The sequence below is a fragment of the Gorilla gorilla genome, chromosome 11 (assembly GCF_029281585.2).
Source record: "Gorilla gorilla gorilla isolate KB3781 chromosome 11, NHGRI_mGorGor1-v2.1_pri, whole genome shotgun sequence".
NCBI lineage: Eukaryota > Metazoa > Chordata > Mammalia > Primates > Hominidae > Gorilla > Gorilla gorilla.
Window position 1 is genome coordinate 128,336,493 of NC_073235.2, and position 15,389 is coordinate 128,351,881.

The 15,389-nt window shown below is 39.7% G+C and overlaps 1 protein-coding gene across 2 annotated transcripts in view; it reads left to right on the top strand.

The window, feature by feature from the left end:
• NYAP2 (neuronal tyrosine-phosphorylated phosphoinositide-3-kinase adaptor 2) overlaps window positions 1-15,389 on the top strand; it is a 335,042-nt gene that overhangs the window by 230,587 nt on the left and 89,066 nt on the right. For both annotated transcript variants that reach the window (XM_004033288.4, XM_055380579.1), the window contains one exon: window positions 514-723. In XM_004033288.4, coding sequence (XP_004033336.3) covers window positions 514-723 — 210 coding nt within the window. The remainder of the gene's footprint in view (window positions 1-513; window positions 724-15,389) is intronic.

Genomic DNA, 15,389 nt, shown 5'->3' on the forward strand with positions numbered 1-15,389 from the left:
ATACAGAACAGGACACAGGAGGATGGACCATCAGCAAAGCCAAGAGAATTGAAAATATAAATGAGTGAGTAATCAAATAATTGTCAAATGGCTGATAAAAAAAGGCTTATACATTTGCCAAATAAAAGGCACTAGGTGATGTTATCAGGAGCAGATTTGATAGCGTGGTTTGGCTGAATTTTTGTAAAGATTAGAAAGTAAAGAGAGTGAGTGTGAAGTGTTCTTAAATAAGTGTACTCAGAGATGAGCCCAAGGGAAGAGTTACTAAAGATTCGTCGAGGTACTCTTTTTCCAAAAAGAAAATTGTATTTCCCAGAGATACTAGCCTACACAACTCAGAAAAAAAGGCCCCCTGGAGTCTATGTTTCTGTTATATTTAAATGTTGTAGTCTCCAAGTCTGAGTTTCCAACAACATATTGAGACAATTTTAGAAAATCACACTAATTTTTTGAAAGTAATTTAGGAAAAACTTTACTCTTGTTTAACAGAGTGTAATTCTGGTTACTACACAGAATCAACAGAGGAACTGAAAGTCCGAAGCCACAGCACGGAGCCACTACCAAAGTTGGACAACAAGGAAAGAGGCCACCATGGGGCGTCTTCCTCCAGAGAGCCTGTCAAAGCTCAGGAATGGGATGGAACACCAGGGCCACCTGTGGTCACCAGTCGACTAGGAAGATGCTCTGTGAGCCCCACCTTGTTGGCGGGAAACCACAGTTCAGGTAAGGCAGATTATGATCTCCCAGAAGGTAATTCCTCCTGTCTCTAGAAACTACTTTCATGCAGTATCACTTACAGAATTATCACCACAGATATCTCTGTCTGCACACAGAGAGGCACCACAAGTAACCATTCACGTGGGTTACATAAAGGGACATAACAATATATTGTACTGCTGAAAGGTACAACTATTTACAGAGATGAAAGATACCTGAACAGTGCTTCTTGGAGCTATGCAAGATAGCAGCCTTGAAAACTTAAAAAGTTTTATACTAAATTTCTTCAAAAATATCTAGAGGCCTCATCTAAAGCAGTTTTAACTTGTGAAGTTTGAGTAATTTAGAATTTATGCTTCCTTTGCTTCAAAAAATATTTCGGGCAACTGATAAAAAATGAACAAAAGTAACATTGAGAACAGAAATGTAACAAAGATAATCTGAAAGCAGTAAAGAAAGTAGATATTAGGAGGCATCTGAAATCTTGAGCTGAAGATGATAACTGGGCCTTGGGAATGGCACTAAATTTCCAAATCTAGTCAAAGGAAAATGTAACAGTTTTAATAGAATGTATCTTTAAATGTCACTAGTTAAAATTAAAATCTGCAATGCAATTTTACATGGTTAATAGGTAGATATTATTAAACATCAACTTTTTAAAAAACAGCGTATGTTTGCTTTGAATTTATTAATTTATGTGTTGGACTCACAGAGAGCTGTCAATTGAAATAAACAACAAATAATCAAGGAACCTCCTGTAGTTTCAGGTTTCTATTTCTTAAGAGTGTTAGAGCTCCAAAGAAAAGACTAATCCTTTAATATTCTTTTCAGCTCTGATACTCATCTTAGAAAGCAATTTACATGAATTTAGCTTGTGGTCTCTCAGACAGTCGTGCGCAAGTTAAAATTGGAATAGGATGAATGGTCTCTGCAATTGCTGAGGGATATTCCTGGAACAATACCCAGACAGGAGCAAAGTACTAGCTTCCCCAGACTTAACATGTAACTTGAAGCTTTGGTGGTAGAGCCGTAGCACATATGTGGATAACCAACTCTAAAGCATGAGTTAAAATTTGGCCAAAGGAATACTATATGAATTTAATAAAAATTTCAAAGTATATTTTTGATAGTAAAGTATAAATTGCTATAGGTGTGCATTTTGTCACAAAGAAAAAGAAACATAGAGAACAAATAGTTTTTTTTTTTTTTGAGACGGAGTTTCACTCTTGTTGCCCAGGCTGGAGTGCAATGGTGCGATCTTGGCTCACTGCAACCTCCGACTCCTGGGTTCAAGTGATTCTCCTGCCTCAGCCTCCCTAGTAGCTGGGCTTACAGGTGCCCACCACCACGCCCAGCTAAGTTTTTGTATTTTTAATAGAGACGGGGTTTCACTATGTTGGCCAGGCTGGTCTCAAACTCCTGACCTCAGGTGATACACTCACCTCAGCCTCCCAAAGTGCTAGGATTACAGGCTTGAGCCACTGTGCCTGGCTCACAAATAGTGTTTTTATGGGGAAAAAAGTCACTTCCCCAAAAAACTTTGACATCACTATTTAATTGAGTCTTATGATTAGTTTGGGGCTTATCAGTAGTTTTAAAGAATTATCAAAATTTGTACCAGTTCTATTGAAAATGTGTGAACAATATATACTTCTATTGTGGCTAGATATATATTTTATAAAAATCAGAAGCATTCTCTGGGTTTCTATTATGTTATAGCCACAGTTCTATGATCTGAGAATACAATGACAAAAAAAGATATCCTTACATTTAAGTGCTCAAAGTCTAGAGCAAGACAGACAAATAGACAACTGCAGTATACTGTGTGTTTCAGTCAGGATTCTCTAGAGAAACAGAACCAATAGGATATATAGATATAAATATATAAAGAGATTTATTATGAGGGATTAGTTCACATAATCATGGAGGCAGAAAAGTCTCATTATCTGCTTTCTGCAAGCTGTAGGCCCAGGAAAGAAAATAGCAGAGTTCTAGTCCAAGCTCAAAGGCCTGAGAACTAAGGGAGTTAATGGTGTAAGTCCCAATCTGAGTCAAAAATCCCAAAAGCTAGAATGCAGATGTCCAAGTGCAAGAGAAGACAGATGTCCCAGCTCAAGAAGAAAGAGTAAATCTGCCCTTTATTCTCTGTTCCATTCTATTCAAATCCTCAACAGATTGGATGATGCCCACCCACCTAGGTGAGGGTGATTTTCTTTACTTAGCCTAGTGATTCAGATACTAATCTCTTCCAGAAATACCCTCACATATACACCCAGAAATAATGTTTAACCAGCTATCTGGGCATTCCTTAACCCAGTCAAGTTGACACATAAAATCACATGTGTTATATAAAAATATGAATACTATGGGAAACAGAAGATGTCTTAATCCATTCTGTGTTTCTGGGTACGCAAGGCTGGGTAATTTATTAAGAAAAGAGGTGTATTTGGCTCACGGTTCTGCAGGCTGGGAAGTTCAAGAAGCATGGAGCTGGCTTCTGCTCACCGTGAGGTTGGGGCTTCTGTGCTGGGTCAAAACACGGTGGAAGTTCAAAGGGGAAGTAGATATGTATGAAGAGGCAAAACTCAATGGGCATCTGGCTTTATGAGAACCCACTCTCTCAAGAACCAGTCTAGTCTCACCAAAGTGAGCACTTACTTACTACCTCAAGAACAGCAGCAAGCCATTCATGAAGATTCACCCACATGACCCAGACCCCTCCCACTAGACCCCACCTCCCAACACTGCTGCATTGGGGATGAGATTTCAACATGAGTTTTCGTGAGAACAAGCCATATCCAAATCACAGCTGAAGAGAAATCAGTTAGTTCTTCCTGGGGCAGTGTGATTTTAGCAGTAATAATCGGGAACTTTTGGTAGATAAATAATATTTGCTTGAAGAATATGTGAGCTAGAACTTGAAACAATGAGTTGCTCACCAGGAAGATGAAGAAAAAAGTCAGCCTTCTGGATAAAATCCTAAAAGTCTATGGGATGGAACAAAGTGTTTGGTATAAAGGATGAGGGAAGATTGAAGAAACTGCAAAGGTAGGTGGTGACAAGATAGCAAAAGTCCTGAAGGGCCTTGTTATTAATTAGAAAGCCTTTTAGCTATGAAGTATAAATTACCAGAGGCTTAACCAATAATAGTCTTTGTTTGCACCCTTAGCATCAAGCCCCGAGGTAGGCAGTTCCAGGTGTTTTGCAGCTGTTTAGGGACGTCAAGGACCCAGGAACTTTGTATCCTTCAGCTCTGTTCTGCTACCCTTGATGATTGTTTTTATGATGACAAAGCTGATGGACTACACAGTTCTGGGCATCATACCTCAAAGATTCTCCATTTCATCTAATTGGTCAGAACTGGCAAACATCTTGTCTGGTCCAATCTCTGAGTGAAGGAAAATGGGATTTCCATGGGCTTGTAGAGAACCCTTTTTCCCCTAAAGCAAGGGTCCTTTGCCTTCCATCTGGAAATGAAATCAAAAGCCTATTAGCAGGGATAAAAGGGGAATGATGTTGCATAAGCAGTAGATGGTGTCTGCCATGTAATTAGGTTTTTAAGTTTATGTGGTGGATATTTGGATATTTTTGTAGTTATTTACTATTTTTTAAGGATAGGGATAATGTAATTCAGTTTACATCATGGAAGACCCAATGATGACTCTGTGGCTTTAAACTTGGGTGACTGGGAAGTCATTTACTGAGATAGAGACAGTCAATGTGAGATGCAGAGCAAGGTTTACGAGGGAAAGTCAGGACTTACAGTTTGCCTATGTTAAGTTAGAAATGCTCTGGGACATCAAATTGAGAAACCAGTAGATTGTTCAGATTATAGATCTGTAGCTAAAGAGATTTAGTGGATTTGAAACTGAGACTAGACTCCTTTGGCGTGGTTAGAACAGTAAGACTGGATGAGTCTAAACCAGGAGAGCAGGAAATTCAGATGACACCCTGGGGAAATCCACACATTTCAAAGTGTGGGTAAATACATAGAAATGAAACAGTTAGATAGTCCATAGTTAAACTTTTTTGAACACTTAGTAAGTTACATATAGATTGATAAACATGTACTGTACAGTGTCTTTACACTTTGATATGAATATTCTAATAAATTCAGAGTGTAAACAGAATTTATACCATACTTTCACTTTCTTCCATATCAAAACCCCAAAGCATCTCTTTTGGTTTACAGCATGTAAAATCCGCCCTCCTGAGGTTTTTAGTGTTGTTTGTAGAGCAGGAAATTGTCTACTGACCGGAAGAAATGACATACATATTTTTAGTATGTATTCTTTATCTTAGATTATGAAGGAGGTAGACAAAGATGGAAGAAGACATAAATTCTGTTAAGTTTTAAATAATGAGATGGTTGTATTCATATTAGAAGAAATGCAAAACAGAGGGGCAAGTGTAGAGTTACATATATAATGTCAGTGCAAGCCAGTTGCTTATGTGAAAGCGAAACTCAAATTAATGTTACCATTACTTGAACCTCTAGTCTACCCTTCTACTACTTTTCAGGAAAGAAAAGGAGAAAGGGAAAAATGTTGTGTTGTTAGCTTTTATTTTTCTGAAGAGAAAGAACCTAAATGGTGCCAGTTCTGAACTAGAAGATGCCAAAAATGGCAAAAAATGTATAGAGTATCTGAAGTTCACACTCACCTTTGGTAGTGTTTTGCTTTGTTTTGTTTTGTTTTGTTCTGTTTTTGAGATGGAGTCTCACCCTGTCACCCAGGCTGGAGTACAATGGCATGATCTCAGCTCACTGAAACCTCCGCCTCCTGGGTTCAAGAGATTGTCCTCCCTCAGCCTCCCGAATAGCTAGGATTACAGGCGCCCACCACCATGCCTGGCTAATTTTGGCATTTTTAGTAGAGACGGGGTTTCACCACACTGATCAGGCTAGTCTCAAACTTCTGACCTCAGGTGATCCACCTGCCTAAGCGGCCTCCCGAAGTGCTGGGATTGCCCGGCCACCTTTGGTGTTTTAAGCAAACCATGCACTACTTGAATATTCATCAATGAGATGGTCTCTGTCCAAAATAAGCAAGTAGGAACATCAAGAGGGAGTTTTAGACTTTCTGTTTTGGAACAGAAGACAATGAGTCAGTATTAACTGTTTCTCCTCCTTCTCTTTACACTTCCTCATCATTGTTGCCTCCTTGCCCCTGGGTACTCAACTTCATACCTCACACTAGAGAGGAAAGAAGATTCTACTTATAAACCTCTCCTTCCTCTGTCAACTTTCTCCTTCTGCGTCTATTTCTCTCTGTCCCCCCTCCACACTGATATACGTACAAACTTCTACCAGTCACAGGCTATTGCTTTACCAAAAGTAGTTTAGCCACTTGAAATGGTTGTTCTTAACAGCTCTTTTGAGGAATGAAGGAATTGCTGAAGTAAAGCAAATGTGTCAGGAGATCTCAATTCTAATTAACATTAACACTGGTTGCTGGGGTACTTTGTTAAAGTCACTGTTGTTTAGTAAATCAGAGATTCCCCAGAGGGTGATTCTTGAAGGCAGTGGAGAACTGGGACCCAAATGCTCATGAACATAATAGGAAAGCGTGAGGAGATTATACAAGTAAATATGGTATTGACAAAAACTCAGATTTCAACCACTGAACCCATTAACAAATAGTTTCCACACAGCTTGTATCCAACTCTGTTATGGTTTCTGGGGACACACACACCTACCCCCCCACAGGCTATGTAAAATAAAATCTGTGACCCTCAAAAATTTTACCATGTTTCTTTATGACACAGAACTATTGAACACAAATTAATTAGGTTATAATTAAATGTAATATTTTCATTATTATCTACTGCTTACTATACGTTTAAAATCACTCAGAGAACAATTAATTAGTGTAGGCTTGAAAAATGATGGAGAGATTAATGGAAAACATGGAGTCTTACATCAGGATTATTCTAGATCTTCTTAAAAATCATTATGATTATCAACTGAGTGGAAAGAGAATATTCCACATGGGATGAAAAAGGTGAAGAGACACACCTGCCCTGGCTTGGCCCTGCCAGGCCACCCTGACAGAAGTGTGTTTGGAAGTAAACTCAGCCCTTGGCTTATGAACAAAGTGGTATCATACCCACACATGCACACAGACATATATAGGCACACAGGGTTTATAGTGTAACATTTAAATCTAAAAAGAATGAAAACGCTATAAAGGGAAGGATCAGCTATATTATAAAACCCTTGGTTTCTGTGTGTTCAACTTTCTGTGCTTCTGCTGTTCTGAAAAGGTCTAAGATGAGATGCTAATTGAGATGCCTTCAGGACAGACAGGTATCATTAGCAAGCGAAGCAGGAAAGATGCCTTCCTTCATGTATTTTGCTTATACATGAAACACATAGAAATGTACTTTACTCCCACAAAGGAAAATGTTTTTCCCACTTTTCTTGAAACTTGAAGCCCTTTTGTTCTAAGTTCTATATTCCCACATTTGTTAGAAGCATTGCTAAGGAGAAATATTTCTCCATTACAAGGAAAATCTATTGCAAGCTGATGCGCCTCAGGACTCAATGGTGGAAATGCAGGTGACCTGGAAAGCATAGGGGCACCCCAAGTGGACAAAAGCTACTCAGTGCCAGCTGATGCTGCCATGAGAAATGCTCACCCAGGGTTCCCAGATTTAATTGCTATTATGTGAAATCTCCCAACTTTTAAATGTAGCTCAATTATTAGAATACATTAAGTAGAATAATTCACTTCTTTTAGCTGGGTAAGACCCGAAGACCACACACTTGCATTTTCTGGTTTGTAAAATCAAGCGGTGACCATTAGGTGGAAGCATGGATTTGACCCTGTGGCACAGAGAAGCTGCTTTCTACTGGAAGCAGCAGGTCCCAGTAGATACCTTATCCTCCTGGCTTTTATTTTCCAGAAGCTGCTGTTCCTGGACAAGGAAATGCTAGCAATAGCAACACTGGTAAGAGAGAGACATGCAGCCTTTGATGGCCAGGGAAGGAAGGGGGAATTCCTTAGCACTAAAAGAGGAACAGAGGTTTAGAATTCCATGAATAGTGAGGGCCAGCAGCCTAATCCTTCATAGCACCCTTGCAAAATGGCACGACCTCTAACTGGCAAAGAAGTTGGGTGGGGTAGAGTTTGCATAGGCTGGGCTTTATGCACCATATGGTTTTAACCTTCAAAATATGGAATTCTGTACTTCAAGGGGCTCTTTGTGCTCACACAGTAGACCCCCCATGTGACAACCAGTATGAGCTAAAGACTAGGAGGACCATATTATATATTCTGCTCTGCAGAACAGTTCTGGGACTTCATGACCCATTGTAGGGAAGCATTTTCCATCATCATTTATGATTCAGTCCTTCATATCCAAGAGGAGTCTTGTACACACAAGTTCAGAAAGTGAAAAACAGATGTGGATTTAATTTCATTTAAAGAAAACAAAAAAAAGGCATTTCTTACACACTGTGCTTGTAAATTCTGTACTAATTATAAATGCATGCATAAGGTATAATGCAGTGGTTGAGCACCAAATGGTTAGGCAACCTGCAAATCTGGATTTAAATCCTGATTCTATTTTGTCAAAGACAGTGGGCACTCTGGCTCCAACATGACACTTTACACACCCAAACCATGGTTCATAAGATATTTGCAGCCATAATTCATCTTCTGGTCACTACATGAAAGATTGAAGAGATCACAAAGACCTTAAGGGGTTATTCAAAGGCTCAAAAGTGGAGACCCGGGAAGGTGTGGCAAAATGGGGGCCATTTACAATAAGCAACAGAGCTGGGATTCAGGAATGGAACTGCAATTGAACTCAAAAGCACAGTCTTTGAGTACTGAATTTTTATCGGTTGATTTATAAGAAAGATGATTTTCTGTTGAAACTTCTAAAACATATTTCCCGTACTTTACTTGATAACGCTGAAATGACTGGCTAACTTTGTTGATAAACTTCCTGACAGCAATAACTCAAAGCCATTTATGCTTCAGCCTCCATATCCAAGAACACTCCCATGCACACAAGTTTAGAGAGGTGACAAACACGCAAACCATGCAGAATTGGGCGGCAGGACTGCGAGCTGCAGAACAGTACTCATGATGGTCCTTTCTGGGAGACCATAATAAATCGACATCGTTTTCTTTTTTTAGTGTGTAAGTAAATCATGCTTGGCAACAATATTAATAAATTAATATTTTGGTGTCAATTGTTTGATGAAATAACAAAACACTGCTGTGACCCACTTTCTCTATCTTTACAGAAGAGATCAAATAAATCTCACTGTGTAGGTTATGATGAAGATTAAATTAAAAAATGCATGGAAATGCTTGGTACAAAGCCGGTTTATAATAGCTAGTAGACAAACGTTTATTCTGTTCCCATTCAATTTTACTGGAAAAATACCTGTCTTTTTCTAGGACCAAGACTAGATGTTTTCTTTTGAAAGATCAGCACATTGCAAATATGATAAGATATTTCTTTAGCAGAACATAATATAAGTGGTTATGAGGCTACTATTAGTGCAACAATGTATGCTTCATTGACTTGTGCATTTTTCAACAAAGATTTGTGGCCAGCGTGATGACCCTTTTTGGGTTTCCTTGAGTCTGCATTTATAGATGGAATTTGGAGGAAGAATGAGGGGCAGGCCTTAAGACTTGGTTGCTACATCGTACACAGTTTTCAAAGAAGTAATCCTAATCTCTCACAATGCTTCTGTTCTGCTTAGAAGCAATGAATAGGATTTAAAACCAGGTTGTCAAGGATGTGGGAATCACAAGAAAATATTGATGTCTGCAAATGTGTACATCTTCTCTAATAAATATCCAGCTTGAGATTCATTTATCTATTCCTTTAGTCATTTATTCCCTTTGTGTTTATTTTCGAACTAAAATTTCTTCAACGTCTACTTTGTGTTGTGCAGGGGGTGGGGAGGACAGGAATATATATAATATACCATAGACTCATATTCTAGCAGGTAAAGCAGAAAATAAAACAACCAATTATTCCAAAGAATGTTATAAGTAAGCCAAGCAGAGCTGGCTAAAGGGAAGGCCGTTCAAACAAGCTTCCTGGAGAATGTGACACTAAATTTGGTACTAGCATGATGAGTAGGAGCCAGGCAAGTAAGAGAGGATAGAGTGTTTCCTGCAGCTCGCTCAGGAGTGTGGATACAAACTTTGCTTTTAGAACCTGGTTAATATTCAACTTTTTAATATATCTACATAATTTCTAAGCTGTGTCTTTTCTTTCTTTCATTTCTTCATGTGGCCCATCTGCTTCAGGATGCCAAGGTTTCTCCTAATGGTCCTAATTATTCCCCTCTCCCTGTAATCATGCCCTTGGTAATGTGCTTTCTTTTTTTTTTAATTTCATTATTATTATACTTTAAGTTTTAGGGTACATTACTGGGTATATACCCAAAGGATTATAAATCATGCTGCTATAAAGACACATGCACACGTATGGTAATGTGCTTTCATAGCTCTTTATCAAGAAGTAAAGTCAATTTCCCATCCCTTGAATCTGGACTGGCCTTGAGTCTTGCATTGACCAATAGAGTGAGATGGAAGTGACTGTATGTCAATTCTGATCCTTGGCCTCATGAGGTATGAATGCTTTCATGGCTCTTTTCCAACCCTGCCACCACCATGTGAACATGCCTGGGCTAGCCTGTTGGATGATGAAGTACAATAGAGGAGAATCCCCCAAAATGTGAGAAAGCACAGCATGGAATAGCAGAACCATCTACTTGACCCACATTTGACTAAAGATGCATGAGTGAGCCGGGCTGAGACCAGAAAAATCACCCAGAAGACCCATAGACTCATGAGCAAGACTAAATGAGTGTCATTTTAAGACACTGAGTTTGGGTGCGGCGTGACACAGACACTATGATCTGTTTGTATTTTGCTATTTTTTTCCAAGTGAAAATGCTTTATTGCTTTATTATTATTAGGTAATAGTATAGTAGTATAATAACAGGTAAGTAGAGTATGCTCATTGACAAAAAGTTAAAGTAAAAAATGAAACTCTACTCACCTGCCTTTTCCTTCATCATCTCACTTTAGGAAGTATTTGTGTTAAACCATCATGTTTTTGTAGTTTAGGGACTGAGTATTGATAAGGAGTATGAGTTCTCTGTTATATTCATTTTTGTTATGCAACAGGAACAGCAAACCAATCTGTTGGAGTTCGGGTGTTCATTGTAATTTAGACTTCACTGTAGGCTGTTCTCTAACTTCCTGCTTGGCTCCACTTCAGCCCCGGGCAGCTGTGAACTTCCAGAGTTACGACCCTCAAGGCTGCCATTCTGTGCAGTCAGATCATGCATCAGAAGACAATTCTCCACATCTGCTCTCCTTTCCAGTTCTAATTGGGTGCTTGGTGACTTCCCCGGGGAACATTTGCCAGGTTCTGCTGCCTGGTTCTGTTCACCGTTTTCTCACTCTGCAGTTTAACTCTCCCATTCTAAATTTGAGGAGCAAATGCATAACAGAATTCTCATTTGGAGGGGCCTTGGAGGGTACTGTAAGCTGTAGCCCCAAGACTCCCACTTTTATTTCTCTGTGGAAAACTGTGACTTCTGCTGGCTAGAATGCATGTTTATCAGAGGAAGTTTTATTTGGATTTCTCCTGATACTGGTAGTATGGCTTTGAGAAACAACCAGAAAAGGAGAACTGGGAGGGAGTTAACCATTTTAAATGGTCAAAGCATGTCTTTCTAGAGTTTGAATGTAAATAAACAGGGTACAAAATGCAAAAGGCTAATTACAAAATAATAGAAGATAATGACTGTCACATTTCAAGGCGAAAAGCTTGACTGCAGAAGCAGAGCTTGCAAAGGAGTTGATCGCAATGAATATTGTTGTCCTTAACTGAACTCTCATTTCTAGCCTAGGAAAGTGGTTAGAGGCTGAGAGAGACAGAGACTAGATATTAGAGAGAATTTTAAATAGACTCTAGATATTAGAGAGAATTTTAAATAGACTCCAGATATTAGAGAGAATTTTAAACAGACTCTGTGTGTGTGTGTGTGTGTGTGTGTGTGTGTGGTGTGGGAGGGGGGTGAGAGAGAGAGACAGAGAGATGAGTGTCCATCCAATAGAAGAGGGGTGAGAAGTGTCTCCCGCAGTGGAAAGTCAAATGAGAGAGACTTTAATGGAACCACTCAGAAAAGTTGATATTATTTCTAACAGTTTGAGGGACAGAGTGGAAGGAAAAAGCACAAGAGACTGGGTGAATGGTCTGTGACCACAGAGAAAGTTGCTTAGCAAGTAACTGTTCGGCTGCTGATGGTGGGTTAAAGATGTGTATAAAGTGTGTTTTCTATGGGCCAGATTTGGTCCTGGAGAGGAACTCTGGAGGTGGCCTAGACCATGAGAGTGCCTGGGGCAGCCAGGACTCTCAGGACGTGTTTCAAGGTGCCCTACAGGATACCCAGTTACCCACAAAAGACATAGAGCGAACAACCATGATGTCTCCAGGTGAGAGATGGCCAACCAATCAGAGGAGGCCTTCAGGGACACTGGAAAGCACCCCAAGAAGACAGAGTTTCAGTGTCAAACACCTTCCCCAGCCAGAGGGTGAGAGACACTAGCCCGTGCCAGGCCCTTGAAGAACCTTTCCTTTCCCCATCTCTCCTGCTCTTTCCTGTTTCTGCCCAGATGAGAGCAGGCATTGTGGGGACCAAGTTGGGAACAGAGGTGGAAGAACAGGGAGAGGAGGCCAAGACAGAGGCCATCTCTTCTGTTTGCCAGGAGCTGGCCCAAAGTGGGCCAAGGGAGAAGTGTTTCCTTGAGATAATATTCATAGTTTTGATTAATGTAAGTAACTGGGCACTTAAGTTATTACTTCAGTAAGACTTTTTGTAACTAAAAGAAACTGAAAGTTTTTTAATCATCAAAGTGAAAAAAAAAAAAGTCTTGCGACTCAGTAGAGAGTTTCTCTAAAGCACAAGAAAGACCTTTGCTCCCCCAGAACAGGTTGGTACAGCTCTGGCTTCTGGGGAGAAAAAAATAATACAGTTTTCTGATGCATATAAGATCCTGTATGTTCAAACAAACAGTTAAATTGACAAGTTTAAAGAGAACAGACTCTGGTATAATTTTTAAAAATTGCTCTAAGGTTATTGCAGATTATATATAACCTGAGTTGTGGAATTTAAGTTTATTACCTTTGTGGGTTATCTGTGACCTGTTTAAAATAATGTCTTATTTTTATTATACCAGAGCTTTTAAAATGCCTTTATGTGTACTATCTCATTTGTACTTCACAAAAACCTGTGCATCAGTGGGCTGGTATCATTATCTGACATTTTTTTCTTTTTTTTTGGTGATAAAACTGAGGCTCAAGAGAAATCAAGTCAATTGCCCAGATTCACTGATAAGTAGTAGATTCAAATAAAGAAATGAGCTTTGGGTTTCTGACTCCTACTACAGCTCTCTTCCCATGATTTAATTAGGCTGGGTTTCTCTATTTCCACCTCTGTGCTCCAGGTTTATTCATTTATTCACATTCACTTATTCTTTCATTTATTCATCTATTTTATTCAATATAAAATTACCAACCATTGAGTACATGCCAGTGAGGGAGAGAACCATTACAGAAATGACAAAATTTTAAAACTGTAATTACAATCGGTGATGAAAGGAGAGCGACAGGGTGCTTCCTTTAGAGTGTGTTTCAACGCATCCTAATAACCTGGGGACTGAGCTCTCAAGGTGAATTAGGAGGAAGAGCAATCAAGGAAGAGGACGTAGTAGATGCCAGAACTCTGTGACGCCATGACCCACATAATTGAGGAGCTAAAAGGAGGGCAGAGAAGAAGCTAAGAACCTGACAAGGGTGAGGGTGAGCCAGCCACATCCATGACTCGGGTCTTACCTGAAAATGACAGGAAGCCATTTATGGATTTTTAACCCAGGGCTTATGTGATCACATATACAGAGTCAGCTAATTTATGATCATCCATCCTAAACCAAGAGAAACAGATTTATGGAGATCAACATGAACAGGCTGCCCCAGATAACCTGCCTTATAAATCCGAAGGAGAACTGTTATCTTCGCTCTCTAACCCATGAGATTTCACCTTTCCTATACCTAATTGAGAGGTGTTTTTCACTGATTGTTGGTATCTATAAAAATTAATTATTGAGCACCTGAGCAGCCATGTTACACATGTGTTTTTGTTGTTTTTTTTCAAAAATCAGCAACATTATGTATGCTTGTCTTTCTTTGGTCCAGTCATTTACTCACTCAGTGAGAACACTATGAGGTGACAAAAGGATGACCCCTGCCTTCAAGGAGCTTATTTATATCTGTGATCTCAGTTGGTTTTATACAGCAAGGGAGCCTTAGTGCCTCTGATTCAGTAAAACAGGGAACTAGTCCTAGTCTTTGCTGCTTTGTGAAATTTCATCAAACCCTTTGTGTTCTTATTGCCATTTTTTTTTTCTAGGAAGGTGGTTAGCTAAAGTTATGGGATCAGCCTAGAGTCAAGGAATTTGGTGATATTAACTGATGTGTGTGTACATATATAAAGCCATGAGGCTACTTACGGGTTTTAAACATAAGTTTCATATTGTTAGATCTGCAAAGTCAGCTAATTACCTGTTACCATATTTTATATATGCATTATATTCATACACACACATATTTCCCCTTTAACTTGGTTTCTGCTAAACACATGCATACAGTATGATACCGTATACTATATAGATACCCTGAACACTGCTAGAAAAAAATACAACTTGATAGTAATTTCGTTCTCAGTAGAGAAATTCTGAATTCCAACTATTCTCTGATTCTATTGGGGAAAACAATTAGGTAGAAACCATTGGGATGATGCAGAAGGTGCCTTTCCTTGCCTTGCCTCTCAATACAAGATTAATTCTGCTTGAGAACCACAATGACAGTGTGCCGACTCCAGTTTTGACTGTAGCATCAGTGACAGGTGTCTGTCACTGCAGGGCGGTGGTTGCACCCTGTGCCCTCTCCGGGGGGAGTCCACCCTGACATTGCTCCTAGACCACAGCTGTTAGCTTCCTTTGGAAAGGCCCTGTGGAGATGCTGCACCAACAGTGTTCACGAAGAATGCCCTCTCTGTTTCTGCGAAAAGCCACAAAAGACATTATAAAATAGAAGACTCTGTCTGAATTATGCTAGGCATTTACAAAGACTAGTTCTGGAAGTTTTGTAATCGGCCCAGAATACGTATCAAATAATATGTTTATTGCCATCTACTGTCCAACACAGGAACTGCAATCCCTCAAACACATACACACACACACACACACACACGCACACACAATTTTTTTTTTTTTAAGGTTATAAAGTACTTAGTTGAAAACTTGATAATGTAGGCCAGGTGCGGTGGCTCACGTCCGTAATCCCAGCACTTTGGGAGGCCGAGGTGGGTGGATCACGAGGTCAGGAGTTCAAGACCAGCCTGGCCAACATGGTAAAACCCCGTCTCTACTAAAAATACAAAAACTAGTTGGGCGTGGTGGCACGTGCCTGTAATCCCAGCTACTCAGGAGGCTGAGGCAGGAGAATTGCTTGAACCAGGACCCGGGAGGCAGAGGTTGCAGTGAGCCAATATCGTGCCACTGGATTCTGGCCTGGGCTACAGAGTGAGACTCCATCTCAAAAAATAAAAAAAGAAAACTAGTCAA